At 39.1% G+C, this 16,890-nt stretch overlaps 3 protein-coding genes and 1 long non-coding RNA gene across 6 annotated transcripts; 2 read left to right on the top strand and 2 right to left on the bottom strand.

Moving 5' to 3' along the window:
- Positions 1-157: 157 nt before the first annotated feature.
- LOC121751893 lies at positions 158-2,125 on the bottom strand. 3 transcript variants are annotated; one of them, XR_006040203.1, is made up of 4 exons: positions 1,800-2,124; positions 908-1,670; positions 441-607; positions 158-339 (listed from the first exon to the last, which is right to left on the bottom strand). It is a non-coding gene; the product is annotated as an uncharacterized LOC121751893 (long non-coding RNA). The 3 variants fall into 3 exon arrangements; XR_006040204.1 differs by having other exon boundaries at positions 869-2,125; XR_006040202.1 differs by having other exon boundaries at positions 908-2,123.
- A 4,513-nt stretch (positions 2,126-6,638) lies between these two features.
- LOC121750715 lies at positions 6,639-10,529 on the bottom strand. Its single transcript, XM_042145308.1, has 6 exons — positions 9,934-10,529; positions 7,812-7,882; positions 7,583-7,712; positions 7,320-7,488; positions 7,103-7,237; positions 6,639-6,942 (listed from the first exon to the last, which is right to left on the bottom strand). The coding sequence occupies exons 1-4, from the start codon at positions 10,039-10,041 to the stop codon at positions 7,342-7,344; spliced, it is 456 nt and encodes a 151-aa protein (XP_042001242.1). The 5' UTR covers positions 10,042-10,529; the 3' UTR covers positions 6,639-6,942; positions 7,103-7,237; positions 7,320-7,341.
- A 482-nt stretch (positions 10,530-11,011) lies between these two features.
- Positions 11,012-15,533, top strand: LOC121753390 (nuclear nucleic acid-binding protein C1D-like). The gene is made up of 6 exons (XM_042148680.1): positions 11,012-11,355; positions 11,795-11,850; positions 12,016-12,070; positions 12,547-12,627; positions 12,705-12,947; positions 15,123-15,533. Exons 1-5 carry the CDS (start codon positions 11,151-11,153, stop codon positions 12,938-12,940), a joined length of 633 nt encoding a protein of 210 aa, XP_042004614.1. The 5' UTR covers positions 11,012-11,150; the 3' UTR covers positions 12,941-12,947; positions 15,123-15,533.
- LOC121753392 lies at positions 15,209-16,594 on the top strand. Its single transcript, XM_042148681.1, has 2 exons — positions 15,209-15,345; positions 16,135-16,594. Exons 1-2 carry the CDS (start codon positions 15,297-15,299, stop codon positions 16,428-16,430), a joined length of 345 nt encoding a protein of 114 aa, XP_042004615.1. The 5' UTR covers positions 15,209-15,296; the 3' UTR covers positions 16,431-16,594.
- The last annotated feature ends 296 nt before the right edge of the window (positions 16,595-16,890 follow it).

Genomic DNA, 16,890 nt, shown 5'->3' with positions numbered 1-16,890 from the left:
ATGTTCAGTAAATTAATTAGGCAATAGGCAATGAATGTGACAATTTATTACAGCCGAACGGAGAGCAATAGGCAATGAACGTGACAATTTTTCGATTTGCTTCTTATTCTAGACGACCAATTTAAATCGCAAGATACATGGAATGGAATCAAGTCAATTAAAACCAAAAAATAGTCAACATATTTGGAAACGTCCACAAATTATTTTAACAGTACCAAAACATTAGATTTGGAATAAAGATAAGATACAGTAACAAAACAATTATGAGGTCCCTTCTAGTTCTTGTGCTGTGATTTCGACTGCCGGAATTTTTGTTCATCGGAGAGCATTTTTGTAAACCTGCAGTAAATAATCACATGAACAAAGATAAAAATATAAAATGAAAAAAATATATATTATATTACTGAAAATAGTATGAAAAAATTAAGTAAATTAATTACTTAATCAAAACGTCATGATTTGTGCCTCCGTCAGCAACAGGATCAAAATTTCCTGTTTGCAGATTAACTCTTTGAGAAAGGAGAGTGTAACAAACATTCCCCGATTTCGACTAGATCGTTCAGATTCTCCTCCGTCGTGATGAGCTATCTCCGGTTAAATTTTCAGCCTATGCAGTTATTATAAACATGAGTTGCGTGTTACAAATGACGCACACAACAAAAGCAATAAAAGAAACAAACTAAGATGAGAATAAACCGTACGTGACAACCAAAATATGCGCTAGAGAATTGTTTGTAATGAGACTACATTAAAACAACAGTAATGCTAATTCTGGCAGCTAATATGGCTTAAAAACATAATTTAATGGACTTGATTTAATAACATTGCATATAATAATTTATCTGAAATTTGAATTAAAAATATTGACCTGAATGCGGAGATGAGAAGTTTGTGCCTTGAATATTACCGATAAGAAATAATGTAGCATATCTGTGCTAGCTTGGTAGTAGATATCGATTATAGGTGTGAGCTTTCGACAATTGACCCAGCGCATCTTGCCCCATTTCGACGCCATTTTTGCCATCTCTTGCTTCGCAGAGCCCGTGCTCAGCGATATCACCAGCAGCTTTGCGCATTCCAGAGGCTGAATCGGGAAGAAATCTTCGCTTCTGCTCACCACTTCTTTTGTTACTTCTCGCACTGCCACCAACGTCTGCAAGAATAATATCGTGTTTCCATCTTACCCATTCGTCTATCTAATATGGTTCTATCTTAAAAAGTTAAAACTAATACTCGGCCATTCCTTAAAAATAGAAACTTTAGAATCTTACTATTTTAGGACATGGACCTCATAATCCACTAACTCTATTTTCACTACTATTTTAGGACATGGACCCCAAGACTGGCCGGAGTCATCGATGTTTGTGAAACTATAGGGCGGAAAAAAAGTGGTGCAACGGAGGTGGCGATGCATATGTCCGAAAGTAGCACGTCCTTGTAACCCAGATTCTTCACCTGTTGCATCAACAAAGGGATAGATTGATAGACGAGATGACCTGGTGGGAGGAGAAGATGGTAGGCTGCATATAGTTGATATCGAATGATGGGATAACAACATTGGTTAAGGTTTGATCCAAACGAGCCTGCCCTAAAATCTCCCTTGTGAGCTTTTGCAGACACTTGCCATCGTATCTGGGACGTACATATGCAGCCATCCACATCTAAGCCAACTACAATTAATATTATATTAATACTAATAATGTATAATAGTAGTATCTCAAAATTACTAAGCGGAGTAATTCACATGCAATCAAGCATCATCAATTTAGTAGGAGTAGTAACAAAATCCAACATGAAACCTCTTTGGGAAGATCTTAGGGCCATGTTGTACATTAAATTGAGCAATATCTTTAGCTGCATAAATAGGGCGGTTATTAGCATCGGGGGCAGTCAACATGGCCGTCACCAGCCCTCCGGGTGCTCGTCCCTGCAATTACATCAAAGTAGTCTGCAATTCTAGCATCTTGGCCGTCCAATTTCTGGAGCTGGGATTCGAGGAATCGGAGACTCTTGGCAGGGATGACGCCGCCTCCATTAAATATTGTAGATTGGTGCATCTTCTTCAAGCAAGACGAAGACCGCGACATTAAATATTGTAGATGAAAATGATCGATGAAAAGGTAATGAGTACTCCACTATTTAAAGAAAAGGGTTCATGCATGACAGCCTAAACTTGTACCACCGTTCTTCAATTCACACGCATATATGTACCTATCGTTTAAAAAGTTTCACTTGTTTGGAACGTTGTGTTAAATTGATGCCAAGTTATCAGTACGATTAATTGTCAAATCAAATTAAATACTCAGAGACCAAGACCTAGACCGATACCTGATCATGTTCCTTGCTCAACTAACTTTTTCTTTTCTAATTACCTTATTCATGTCCTGTTAATTAAAGATAAGCAGTACATTTTAAGTTCATAAAAAAAATAAGTGAAATGCAATTACCATTTTTAAGAAAAATTATGTTAAGTAAATGAAGAATAGAGTAGGAAATGAAAAATGTAGAGAGATGAAGAGAGAATAAAGTAAGAGGCAGTAAAATAAGTCAAATGAAATGTGTTGACTTTTACTCAAAAGGGAAATGACTCTATTACTATCACTACAAAAAAAGCGGCCGTTTGCGAGCACAATGGTGCTAGCAAAACTGTATTAAAGTGCTCGTAACAGTCAGTTTTGCTAGCAGATTTCGAGCACCAAATCTACTAACTATAGCGCTTGTAGCAAATTTGATAGCAGTTTTGCTAGTAAAAGTTCTTTTCTGACCACCTTTTTGCTTGCTAATGGGCGATGTCACCCAAGCTATTTATGTGCTCGCAAAATTGCTAGCATGTCCATTGTGCTAGTAAGTTTTCTAGCACCTTCGTTGCACTCGCAATTTTTGGGCTTTAATTTCAGCTCTTTTTGCGAGCACAATGGGCAAGCAATTAGTATTCATAATATATTTTTTGTTTGCAAATTAGCATTCTAATATTATTTTTTTTCAAATTATTATCTGGATGATTTACTAAAAAATATAATAATGAAACGAGAATGAAAAGTTATCAAAATTCAAAACTTACATAAATTTAATAAGATTGTTTTACACTGAGTTTTTACTAATTCTATTAACATTTTCACTAAGGGTAAACAATTGTTCTAATACCCTCTATTTTTCTTTCACAAATTCCGCGCGTAACTCCACGTTTTCCTCTTCGACATTAATTTCTTCGTCAAGAGCATTTTCTTCATCAACATCGAGAAGAGCCAAGCTGCATCCTCGTCTTGTAAATCCTCCTCGCATTTTTCTGTCCAACCTACTACTGACGATAAGAATAATAGTAAGTATTATCCAATCTGAGAGCCTATTGCTGCCATGTCAAGCCTAAAAATGCAATATCACATAAATTCATTTTAAGCATGGATCAATGAGTATCAAATATCAGCTTAACAGTTTCAGCAATAATCAATGCAGTGACAATCTAAGAGAGAGCTTCAAATATGCATTCTTCAGCATAAATAGTTCACAAGTCAAGTGCAAATGATTCAAAAGTATGACTACAATATATGAAGAAGATGTAGATATATAATGCCAGGCAGTTTACATGTCAGATACTACAGGTAATCAAATACTACATAATTGTAGTTATTTTTGCCTCACTTAACACTCTCTAGAATCTCCATCTACCTCCCCTGTCTTTGAGGCTGTGCATACAGGTTAGATGGAACACACATCCAATTGTATGAAAACAGATGGCCTAATATAGCTAAAGATCCATTCATATGTAAGCCATGTCATCAAGATCATACTAGTAGAAATAATGTTATGTTAACTAATAGTTACTTAGAAGAAAAACCTGATTCTTTTTTATTCCTGATCACATCATACATGGGACAGAAACATAAGATTTCTGATCAGTTGATGATGAAGACTGCTTACATCAACAAAAGGTTTGGCGAACCCTGTTCGATTGCTTCTTGGAGACACGGTCAATGTGTTCTAGTGCAGGAAACGATTCTCGTTCTCTAGGTTTGACAGTTTCTCTTCTACGCTGATGCAAAAGAATCAAACATGTTTGTAACTAACATCAGATAACTAGGGAATTAGGATAGGGTTACATAACTAGATCATATGCACACCATAAAAGATACCCTTGCATTACTATTAGAATAAGAAACTGCAAATTTAACAGATGCATCCCAGAAAACATAAAATCATGCAACCACAAACTCCATGAATAAAAGATACAAGGCCCCATTATCTTATTCATGTCCTCTGCATAGGAAGTGTTTTTTTATGTCAAACTAGCTACACAAGGCAAGTGTCTGCTTCCATTTATTGGCTTAATATGACTATCTTAAGCTGATATGGTTAAGTGCAATGAGAGAATACAGAGAAGTATCAGATAGATGGCAATCCAGATTCCTTCATATTTTCAAGTAATTTTCTCCTTAATTATAAGATTTTGAGTAGAAAACTTTTGCTTTACTCTTCAATTTCCATCCTACACACCTAACATGGGATATAGGTTGGACCATAAGAAGTTAGTAAGCCTTCACATATGAATGGACATGAACTAATTGGTACTATAGGAGTCAAATTTAGGGCAAATAGATGAAGATGATATATGATACGTGAATATCTCCAAGAATATCCCCAAATCTCTCTTATTTAGTTTAGTAGTGATTTAGCATATCTTTTCATATCTTTTGTCTTGCTCATTAAGTTAGAATCTCGATTATAAATAGGACTATTGTTATTCTCATTAGGCAATAAAGAAACATCAAATTATCTTATTTTCCTTTTATCGTATTTTCCTATTTTAATCGTCTTCTTTATTTTCTCGCAACCCTAGTTTGGAGCTGATCCCGGGGAAAGCCCGAGACGTCCACTTTTATCCCTCCGTCGTCGACCTCTCGTCGTCGCCGGAATCTTGTTAAGGGAGTGCACCCTTAACAATTGGTGCTTTCATTGCTGAATTCATGTCCGATTTTCAAGCAGGAGTAGGGCGCACGAATCCTATGTGTTCGCTGCCTTCAATCGCAGAACTACCGGCGGTTACAGACCCAGTTCTGTCACCGGCTGTGGAGTCGCCCTCCATAGCTCCGCGCACAGGCCCGATTAGGGTTCTGTTCGAGCAGATGATGGCAGATTTAGCGAGAGTGGAGACACGCATGGACGACTACGTTCGCCGCCCGTCTTCGCGCCACACGCTACGACCGGAACCGGAGCCGCCACACAGTCGCGTGACCCCTCATTAGCTGGAGGTCGCCTTGCCGTTTACTCCGCCGGTTGACTCGGTGTCCGTCGTTACGCCGCCACTGCCGACGAACGTCCCCTGTCTGAGCCGCACCGAGGGGTTTCTTCCTAACCCTAATTGCGCAGCAGGCTCGCTTCGACCAGGGTTCGCCCCGCAGCAATCAGCGGGGGAATCACAGCCCACGTCGCGGCCACAGCGCTCGTCGTGGGATCTGCCGCCCACGTCGGGATCACAGCAGACAGGGCCATGGGATCTGTCTCCCTCTTCACGCGCCCCTGCCGCATGGGATCCTTGGGGCAACCGCTTCACCGAACACCAGATTCATAGCGGGCACTCATCGTGGGACCTTCCACCCACGTCGCGAGGTCAGCACTCATCGTGGGATCGGCCAGCCACGTCACATTCGCACCATGCGCAGGCACCGCCATGGGGATTTCCCCCCTCTTCTCTCACGACCGCGGATTGGGATCCCTGGGGTATTCGGTTCCCAGATCACCAAATTCAAAACGGTCACACGTCGTGGGAACCCCAGGAGCAGCGACAACCCGCGTCCTTACCGATCGCGGATAAGCCGTACGGGTTAACAACTTCCGTTACTAGCAAGAGCGTAGTACCTGTCCCAGCAGCTGTGCCTGAGCAGACCATATCTCAGCCTGTAACATCTAATGCTGGGCAATCTGGTTTCGGTCGAATCGAGACTCCACCACCTTCTTTGATAACCCCAGGGCATCTGTTACAGTCTGGACTATCTACTGCTTTTGCACCTCAATCTATACAAACAACACGTAAGGATGTGGAAGTAGTTCACGTGTCATCAAAGCCTGTGGCTGACTCATTAGCTCCTGGAGCAGCGGAATCTCAACCACCTATATTACCATTGCCACCAAATGCGCGTGCCCACAAGCCAAATGGAAGGCCGTATTATGCGCGTAACAATTACAGAGGGCGTGGCGGAAGAGGCTCTGGAACCTGCGGCCGGTTATGAAATTTAGTGAAGATTTTGATTTTTTGGCATATGAGGATGAGGATGAGGATGAGGATGAGGATGAGGATGATGTTGAATTGCCTAATGTTGAGGTCAAACCTATTTACAATAAGGATGACTTCTTTGAATCCCTTTCTTCCAATGCCCTGAACAATGATCCTAATCATGGAAGGACAAGATACTCGGAGCAAATAAAATTAGACACAGAGACGTGTGGAGTATATTCAAGGTATCGAGTTGGTACAGGAGGCCTCATTGCTCATTGGTTTCCACCTTGAGGGCAAGGTGGATTTCAACCGTGGGGGAGTTGATACGTGAATATCTCCAAGAATATCCCCAAATCTCTCTTATTTAGTTTAGTAGTGATTTAACATATCTTTTCATATCTTTTATCTTGCTCATTAAGTTAGAATCCCTATTATAAATAGGACTATTGTTATTCTCATTAGGCAATCAAGAAACATCAAATTATCTTATTTTTCTTTATCATGTTTTCCTATTTTTATCGTCTTCTTTATTTTCTCGCAACCCTAGTTTGGAGCTGATCCCGGGGAAAGCCCGAGACGTCCACTTTTATCCCTTCGTCGTCGCCGGAATCTTGTTAAGGGAGTGCACCCTTAACAATATACCTCCTCAACACTGCAGTCCTCAATCTCAGTATTGAGAGAGTCCATGAATTCATAAAGTATATCCTCGACATCATCAATATACACTTGATCTGCACAACAAATTTAATCCAACAATTACTAAAACAAACTTTGGTTTGTATACTTGAATGCCATCTCAATAACACTCTACATCACATCATACTCTGTTTTAGCATATGAATAGATATTAATTAACCAATATCATTTCAAGCGAAGGAAATTGAGAAATACCTTTTGATTGAGTGAGGAAATGCCGATTGGTGACAGAATCGGTAACAGAATCAAATGCCGATTAGTATACAAGCTCTATGAATCGGTGACAGAATCTAATCCCAGCCAGTTTCCACATGCTCCATAACCTTCAACCTATCTATCAAGACTCGTCAAGTTATGATATCGCTAGAGACAGCAAAACAAATTAACAGCGATAAAAAAGACACGAACTCACATAGTGCAGCAGAGTGACTCAACTAGAATTTAGGAGTGACTTGATCAGGCCAACAGATCTTTTGTTCGCCCTCAGCCTTATCCTGAGACGAAGGATTCTTTTTCATTTTCTTGCTTCTAACATCCTCTTGATATACATGACCCTTTCCTTCTTCTGCCGTGCCATCTCTCTGCAACATAAAATACAAGCTTAACTAAGTTGATCCCTCATCGAGCCAAATGCCAGCAACTATTAATGATGTCTTTTTAGACAATTATATTTACCCAGAGCGAGTTTGAGAGCAGGGGTTGATGAATGGCGCTGGGATTGCCCCCACCCTGCAATGCATTGGTTTCTTTATCTGCATTGGGAGCTTGTCTTTTCAACATATACTTCTGCTTCCTTCTCAAGAATCTGAAATAGAAAAGGTTATTAGTTACACATTTTAGAGTGATAATTAACAAAATTGAACTTGTTTTGTAGGAGCAAGCAAACAAAGAAAGAGAATAATACCTAACTTCAGCAAATACTACTTCTCTCTTTTGCTTTGCAGCCTGCAATTTCCTCTTTTTAGAAACAAATACCTGAGCAAAAGAGTCACATACCAATTCATCATCCAAAATCATATTTCCAAAACTCAAATATACTCTGATAATAGATGATAGTTTGTTACTAGTTTGAAATTTGAACAGATAAATAGACCACAATTCATGCTATCATGCTATAAGAGCATCCACAACCGTGCTCTTGCCAGCGGCACGGTTGTGGGCCCGGGCGGTACTATTCATGCCTGCTCTCTGGCAAGAGCACAACACCCACAACTGTGCTCTTCCGCAAGAACGAGCACAATTAATTTAATATTCAATTAAACATAAACATTTCCATAATACTAAAATTCATTAAAAAATCACAATAAATATTACAAAATACAAATAAAATAAAAAAGACATAATTAAAATCCTAAAAATTAAAAATTACATAATTAAAATACTAAAAATTAAAAATTACATAATTAAAATACTAAAAATTAAAAATTACATAATTATTGGCTAATATTACCCGAGGAAGACTACTCATCCGACGGCAACAACCCCAATTGTTTTTGGAGACCTTTTATCATAGTCTCGTGTGTTTCAAGTTGCGTGGGGGTCATAGATGACCTATCGGCCATATTGAGTTGGCTTAAGAGCATCCACAGCGAGTTGTTCGGGGGTGGAGGTGGCACATAGGGAGCGGGAGCGGCTTCGGGAGTGGCTTCGGGAGTCGAGCCGCGACGACGGTTGGCCGCCGCCTTCTTCCTTCCTTGGGGGCGGCGTTGGGAACCGCTCGGTCCGGCGTCGGGGCTACCCAAGTTAGCTCCGGCGAGTTGGCTAGCCACTTCTTCCGAGCCGGAGTCGGATAGGGCTACCGACCTTGATCGTTTGGAGGAGCCGCTAGAGGAGGATGTTATGCCTCCCTTATACTTCGGGTGCGTCCGCGTCTCCTGCCAAACGTTAAGATATTTGAACGACTTACCGTTCATGGATTGGTAGGTGCTCAGCGCGGCGGTGATGATGTCGACCTCGCTTCGGCCGCTCCCGGCATTCCGGGACTCCTGGATGAAATAGCTGTTGAACTTGCCAATTTCTTCGTTGGCTCGGCCGATGCAGTTGCGCACCATACTCTCGTTGCGCTCGATCGTTTCGGGCAGCCGGTTTGCATTGTACCGGCTAGAGATGCGCCACCAAAAGTGATCGCCGGATTGGTTCGTTCCAACCACCGCATCTTCGGAGATTTCTAAGTACGCCTTGAACAATCTTTCCATCTCCGCCGGTGAGTACGGTGTGCGGACACCGGCGCGAGATGGAGGAATCGGCATTTGGGAAGGGGCGCGATGCCTAGGCTCCGGTGTCCACCCGTAGCGCCCTTCGGAGGCACCTTGGTCGTCGATTGGGTATGGACGGTAGCCACCCGGAACGGCCGAATCTTGGGTTTGAGGAGGGGCCGAATATTCCGTTTCCGGACTAGGAAACGGTTGTGAACCGAACCATTCGGGGTTCCAACCGTGGGAGCCCGAAGGGTTATCGTCTTGGCCGGACATAGTGATGTTGTAGGGTATGAGAGAATGAAGATGAAAATGGATATGAGAGAATGGAGATGAGAATGGATATTGGAGAATGATGATGAGAGTTGTGTAGTTTGATGTGAATTTTTGGGGTGAAATTGGGGGTATTTATAGATGAAAGTGTGTATTTTTTGGGTAAAAAAAATTAAAAAGGTGTAAAAACGGTTATAAACGGATATATTTTTTTGGGGAAGTGAAATTTTTTTTTATTTTTTATCGGTTTTTTAATAAAAAACCGATTTTTTTAAAAAAAAAATAAAATTTTTTTAAACACAACGGTCGAGCCGTTGACGAATGGGAGGCCGCCACGTGTGCGTCCGCTGGCACGGACGTGCTCGATACATCGAGCAGCGCCGTGCCAGCGGCGCGAGCGCAGCGGCGGCGGATGGCGTCCGTGCCAGCGGCGCGGACGGCGGTGGCGACGGACGCCACCGCTGCGCATGATCTAAGTCTCTTCAAGAATTGATAAAAGCCCTAAAGTAGAGAGCATTATGATGAGAATAAAATTAAAATAAAACACAAGTATCGAACCTTTTGCAGTTCAAGATATTCTCTCAAGAGTGTTTGATATCTCAACTTTATTTTAGCTTCAACATCGGCAGAATGCGATTGATCAAAATTAAGAGAAGCCCGCTTCATATTCTGCTTCAATTAATCCGTTTCTCCAAACAAGAATCCAGAATTCCCAAGGCAACAGAAACCCAAATTATATATGAAAACAAAATCAAATCTTTAACATAACCCACATGCAAAAGACTAGCAGAGAACAAGTTGGGAGTGGTTTCTCTCTCTCTCTCTTAAAGCTTTTAGTAGAAGAGAGCGAGGAAGACGAAAGGGTATATGCGGAGCCGTGGTTGGATGCAAGAAGACATCTTGGTGTATATGTATATGGACATCCTCCACCATTGATTTCCCAATAACATACAACTTTCCATATATATTATGTTTGTAATTGTGGGTTTTGATGGAGTTTTCGTCCAACATAAATTTAGGTCCAGATAGAGATAAAAAAGAGCGCGTGCGGAGTTCTACAAGGATAGAGATTTGTGGAGAGAGGGGCAATGGAGATGGCTTTCATGGCGCAGAAAGGGCAGAAGATATGCTATTCTTCTACACAACCAATTCTTTTATTTGTGCTCAAAAAAATAGATCAAATAATCAATTTTATACTTTAAATTATGTAATTTTAATTTTTTAATTATCCTATTTGTATACAAATTTTTTTCTTGTTTTAATTAATCAATGTTGTTTTGACATCCTGTCTAGACAATTGGAAAAAAATGAATCAATTTAACATTGTGTTTTGACGAGATTTAACAAACTTTGTAATTTAACCTATTCTCCCTAAATAATAATATTATAATCGTACACAATATTCTTTTGATAGTATTTTACCCCTGAATTTTGCATATAACGTGGTCGAAAGTTACTACTATTATATTTTGATTACCTATCTATAAAATAAAAAATATCGTAGAGATTGTACTCTAATTCTTTCTAGAATACAGTAAATAAAGAATAGAAATAAAAAATAAATTAAAAGTGATTAGAATATCAAAAGATGAGGGTTTAATTCGCATTTTCCCAAACTTTTGGGGTAAAAGCAAAATCCCAAAACTCTGATGATTTTAGATTCTCCGGAAACGAAAGAGTCACAAAACCCCAAATTCTCATTCTGCAAACTCTAGCCCTCATCCCCTCTTCAAAGACGAAGTCGAGAAAGCTAAATTCGGCTAAATAACAGAGCAATGGAAACCGGCAGCGTCAGTAAAGTGATACCGGAATCAGTAATGGAGGCGGTGAATAGAACTCGTAGCAACATCGATGAAGTGCAGGCCAATTTGGACCAGCTGTTATCTTGCTATGACAAAGAAACCCTTTCAACCATGGAGCCCCTCGAGAGGGCCCGAATCCACTTATTGATTGCCAAAACAACAACTACTCTCTTTGCTTGTATGCCAAATTGCCAATTTCTCTCTGCTTTTTTCATGTTTTTTGTTGAATTGGTGTTGCATGTATCAATTAGTATTTTTTATAGTCTAATGTTTAATACTTAAATTGTATTTATTAAACCTTGAAAGAGCTCAAGCCCTCTTGTTGATTGCCAAAGCGAAAACTGTCTGGGGGAGCATGTTTTTTTAATGGTTGTGCGCGTGTTGTTCTTGCGTGTATCGCTTAGGGAAGATGGAAGTTTTCTCCTTCCTAATTTTTGTTCATTAGAAAGGGACAAGTTTGTGTTTTTTATGCGATGATATTTAGTGTCACATCAATTTGCAAAGATGCTGAGCCTTTTCTTTTGTATGTTCTTCATAGCGAAATTTTGGTATTGATTGAATTGCTATTCTTTTGTGTGTATGTGTATGTGATTTCTCTATTCTTTGTGGTTGTGCAGTGAAACTAAGATGCAGAGGTGTTAATCCAGATGATCATCCTGTGAAAAAAGAGTTTGTATGTGTTTCTACTACTAGCTTCATTTGTGTTTCTCAACCTTCTTTTGGTGTTGCTTACTTATTGATCCAGCTGCATTTTCACCTCAATGAAATTGTTTACTAATTTAAACCTTGAATATGGTATAAACCCAACAATTTATGTGGTTTTATTTTATGGTTTCAGGAAAGATTGACCTTGTACGAAGAGAAACTACAGAGATGCGTAGACTTGAGCAAAGGTATGTTTTAGCCCGCCTTTCACTCCCAAATATAACAAATAGGAGATACAATTGAAGTTAAAGTTCATTGGGGTAATGTAGGCCAAATCCAAATGAAGAAAACCTTCTGTAAAAATATTAATTTTTACTGTTGCATGGACAATATACTAAGGCTTCAAGGGTTCAAACAATGATCTTGGAGCAACTCTCAGTTGCTTCCATTGCTTGCATAGCACCTCTAGTGTTGTCATAGTTATTTGTTATGTGTTCTGTTTTGAATTGCAACCGATAGTCCCTGGTAATCTTGATGGGATGAATAGGACAGTGTGAATATGTTCTGAACAGTAATCAATTTATGAGGCTCTTTGGTAGTTAGGACCTTTACCTCTTAATATTGACACACACGATATTTCATTAGTATGATAATATCTAGTACTAACTATGATCAGTGGTTTCATTGCCACTATTTCCTAAAATGTTACTTGCTGTGTTTGTAGCTCCCCTGAGACCCTCAACAACCATTAACACCCCTGCAGCAGCCCGGTTTATTGAGCATTCTCTGCCTGATCTTTCCTCTGGTATGTTTTCTAATTCATGGTGTGGCAAACCTTAACCTCTCCTTTAGTTGTCTTTTGATTAACTACCAAATTTGCAGAACAGAAGCAAAGCATGCGGCAAATTAGTCGTGGGGAGGGTCGGGGATTCAAGCATGTGGACAACAATCTCCACAAGAAGAGAAAATATCAGTCATCCGAGAAGCTATCTGTTCGTTCTGCTGCTCAGGAGTTTCTTGAGAAAGCAGCACGTGAGCTACTCGGTGATAATAAAAATGGTGTTAAAGGACCTTTACAACCTGCAGATTCAGATGAGGATATCCTAGTTCTGGACTGATCCTATGGTAGATTTTGTGATTCAACCTTCAATTTTTTTATGGTGATGTTGCGCTTAAATGTCTGGTTGACCTTTTCTTTGCTGCTTAGCTGATTCAATTACTCAATGCTATACACCTTTTTCGAACTAAGAAACTTCATTAGCAGCCAAGATAGTAAGGTCTTATATTTTCTTAAAATGGGCTTAAAAAAATGAGAATGCATGGCATATTCCTAATTTCCTATATATGATAAGTGTTTAGTCTTTCTAACCACAATCTGGAAAGATCCAAGCGAATTGATGACATTAAATTTGCCCCATGTGAATTTTAGGTGTCACTGAGTAGCTACTGAGACAGTTCTTTGGTTTTTACTGAAGTAGCCAACTAGCCATACCATATGTGGTTTGTCTATGTGAGTGTAAGATGGATCATCCTTTAGAACTTAACTTCTTTAGTCTTTTTTTGCATGATAATGGATTTGAAATTTACTGGGCAAGTTCACGCATTTTCATGTTTTCCAGCTAAATGTCCTAAGTTTCAAGTGCAAAATAGTTCTGTTATTTCCTTTTTTTTATCTGAACAAGTTGGGGAAAATTTTGTACCCTGAAGCAGTATTTATATGCTCAAAGGTCCAAGAATTTTTTTTCTACGCAAACATTTCCTTTGGTATTCTAATTTCAAGAAACCGTTTCTACTGCATACTTTCATCAAAATGGTACGACTGACTCGGGATTGGATAATGGATACGAAACACCTTTTTAGGGAAGTGGGGGTTTATTTCCAAAGTTGGAAAATTGTGTCTAAATGCTGAACTTATTATGTTCAGGGGCGCAGAATGAACGATAGTCGGATGGGTTAAAAGCAGGAAAGGATTTAAAATGAGATATTATGATGTCGGTTAGTTATGGCGATATAGTTCCTGTACTGTGTCCACAATACGTCTGTTGTATTAGCTGATTGGAGCATGCCTTATTTGTATGGAAGCTTCATTCTACATTTTTTTTTGGGGGGGGGGATCTAAACAAGCTCGTGCAACTACCAAACAATTTTTCAGAACATTCTTACCCCTCTTTCCCACAGCCTATTAAACCTTCAATGGCTGTAGGTTTCCAAAATTTTAAATAACGACCCCTTCTGTATATATGCTAGTTTTTTTCACGTGTTGTCTTTCCAATTTCCATATCTATCATTTTCTGTGCGTGCATTTTTGTACATTTTTCTTTTTTACTATCAATGGTGATTGCAAGTCTTGGTCAGGAACTACTTTATGAACAATTAAACCCTTTTGTTTTTGTGATAAGTACTGTAGGCACTTGTCCTTTAGCTATAAGGTTAATAGGGAATTGAAATAATTAAACATTGGTCCATTTGCATTACTGCCTACCTCCATTTATCATATTGACTCCATGGCATTGCCCCCCACAATTAAATCCATTGGTGTTGCTATTTAGGAATTTAATTTAATTATATCACCAGGGAGGATCTCGAATTGCCATGTCAATAGGTATATTCTTTTCTGTAGTGGGTATTTGATTTAAAACTTTATTCACTCTAGGAAACAATTAACGTAGTTCTGTGAGAAACTTAGATGCTGATGGGCGTTGGCTGGCCCCACTTTTTGCCAGCTTAGCCTCAGTGTAGACCCTGATTATGTGCTAGGTTCTAGTGCGACGAGAATCTTAGTAAATGCATTGACAAGTATTGTTGTCTTTATTACTATAATACTGTTTTTGTCGTTAAGTATTTCTCGCCCAGCCCCCAACTCTATGGGCCTTTGGATGTCCCATTTTTTTCATGCTTAGACTTTGTTTAGGCCCTCATTAGGTGCTAGGCTCTATGTTCCGCCCTGTGTAATGTCTTTTATGACATAAGTTGTAGTGTATGTAGTGGTTTTTATTCATGAATATGCATGATGCTTTGTGATAGTAATGCTTTACTTGAAGCAGTTGGATACCGAGTGACAGCTGCCATGATTTTTCAACTTCTGTTATATTGCTATTATGTGCTTGGATTGTATTGGAATAGTATTATGTCACCTGTAAAATACAGTATATCGGAGTCATAATCATTCACCGTGTAACTTTGGGGTGTAGTATCTAGTAAAACTGATCTTTCACTAGAATTGCAGCATATCATTCTTCATCCTCAACTATGAAGCATCACTCTAACTTTGACATATTTTCTTTCTCGTCTTCCCTGCAGGTTCCATTGATCATGTGGACCAGCTTCCAATTGCATTGAAATTCAAGGAAGGTCAGACATATGTAGTTGATTGCAGATGGCGTGGACTCCAGCAAATAACTACTGCCTCTATTTTCTGGTGGTATACTCAATTTTAAATATCCGTCGTACTAGCCAGGTGTCTGACGAGGTTAAATGAACAAGCCTACTGTGTTTAGCCATTCACGTGAAATTTGTAAGCCAGGTTCAACTCCATTCTTTCGTTAGAACATGTAACTTTTCAGAAGGAATCAACTTCTGGTTAAGCTATGCAACTTTTTAGCTTGGAAATTCTGCAAGACTGAATTTTAAGAAGGCTTTGGAATTACTGCTTGGTAACCTCTGGAAATTTTCTCCACTTAGTTTTTTCAAGTGTCTCATTTGTTTTTGGTATATCAAGTGTTTTGCTCTTTGATTCTGTTGTTTTATGATTTGAATCTATGTTTCCGAAAGTAATCCCTTTTTTTTGTTCTAATATGTTATGCTCTACATTTTATTGAGTTACACTAGTGCAATTTATGCACGTTAAGATTTGCTAGTCGAAAAAATAACGGATCAGTAGTAGATAAAACTCAGTTGTTTCTCTTTTAACTGAAAACAAGTTAGTTCACCTTCTATTTTTATAAATTTTATCTGTCATAAAAATGAATCACATACTATTTCCCACTAATAATATCTTAATAATTTTTCCCTTTTCTTATTTTATTAATTTTATATTAATATCCTAGTATTAACTAGGAAGACCAGTATAGAAATAGACCAAGTCTCAAATTGAATACATTCATGAAGTAATCGTTTCTTAATTGTATAATAATGATTCCTTCCTTTAAACTAGCACATGTAACGCTACGTGTATATTGCAGCATAAGCAAACGACACGTTTTATAATTTGCGTGCACCTCCATCAAATTTAACCCTACTTCTTCTTCTTCACCAAATCCACACACCTTAATTTTCACACACAACACTAACAATTCACCTTTTATTATGGCAGGAAATGAGGAGTGGAGAAAAAACGCAGACACGCACAAGATGAGTCCGGAGGAAGTGAGGAGATCAGGCGTGGAGGCCTCAAAGCGGCCGCCGGGACACCACCCCGGCGAGGTCCTCCACCAGCGCCGGAGCTTGCCCTTCGGCCCTATGTACATCATCCTTGCCGGATCCGCCCTCGCCGGGAGCGTATGGTACTTCACCTTGTACGCCAAGAAGAAACCCGAGGCCACCGCTGCTGACGTGGTTAAAGTTGCCGCCGGCGTTGCTGAGCCGGAGGACACGAGGCCTCGCAACTAAATTTAAATGTTTTAATTCACTTCATGTGTGTATCTTTTGCTTCTTTCACTGGTTTCTGTTCGTTTTAAATTTTTAATATTTTTCTGAAATCGTTTGTAAATGATGCGTTATGCCTAATACTTGAAGTGTTATTTATAAGTTTAATTTATATATTGTTGTGATAAGATACAATAATTTAACTTACATAATACTACCACTTTTCTTTGTCAAAGCTTTATCTTTACACAGGGTTCAAATCTAATACACTTGACTCTTCTGGTAAAAATATCTAGACTTAAAAAATAAATAAAATATAGTAAAAGAAAAGAATAGAAAATTCTAAAATATGAATTGAATAAAGAAAAGGCTAGAAAATTTAGATATATTTAAAGTTTTAGACCGCTTATATATAATGTCAAATATTATTGTAGTCGATCATATTGAAATAGTGAAGTAGTCATATTAAAATGAATTGAGTACA

This window comes from Salvia splendens, chromosome 10, assembly GCF_004379255.2.
Source record: "Salvia splendens isolate huo1 chromosome 10, SspV2, whole genome shotgun sequence".
Taxonomy (NCBI): domain Eukaryota; kingdom Viridiplantae; phylum Streptophyta; class Magnoliopsida; order Lamiales; family Lamiaceae; genus Salvia; species Salvia splendens.
The sequence above is the reverse complement of the archived record's forward strand: the minus strand, read 5'-3'. Positions and strand labels throughout refer to the sequence as shown.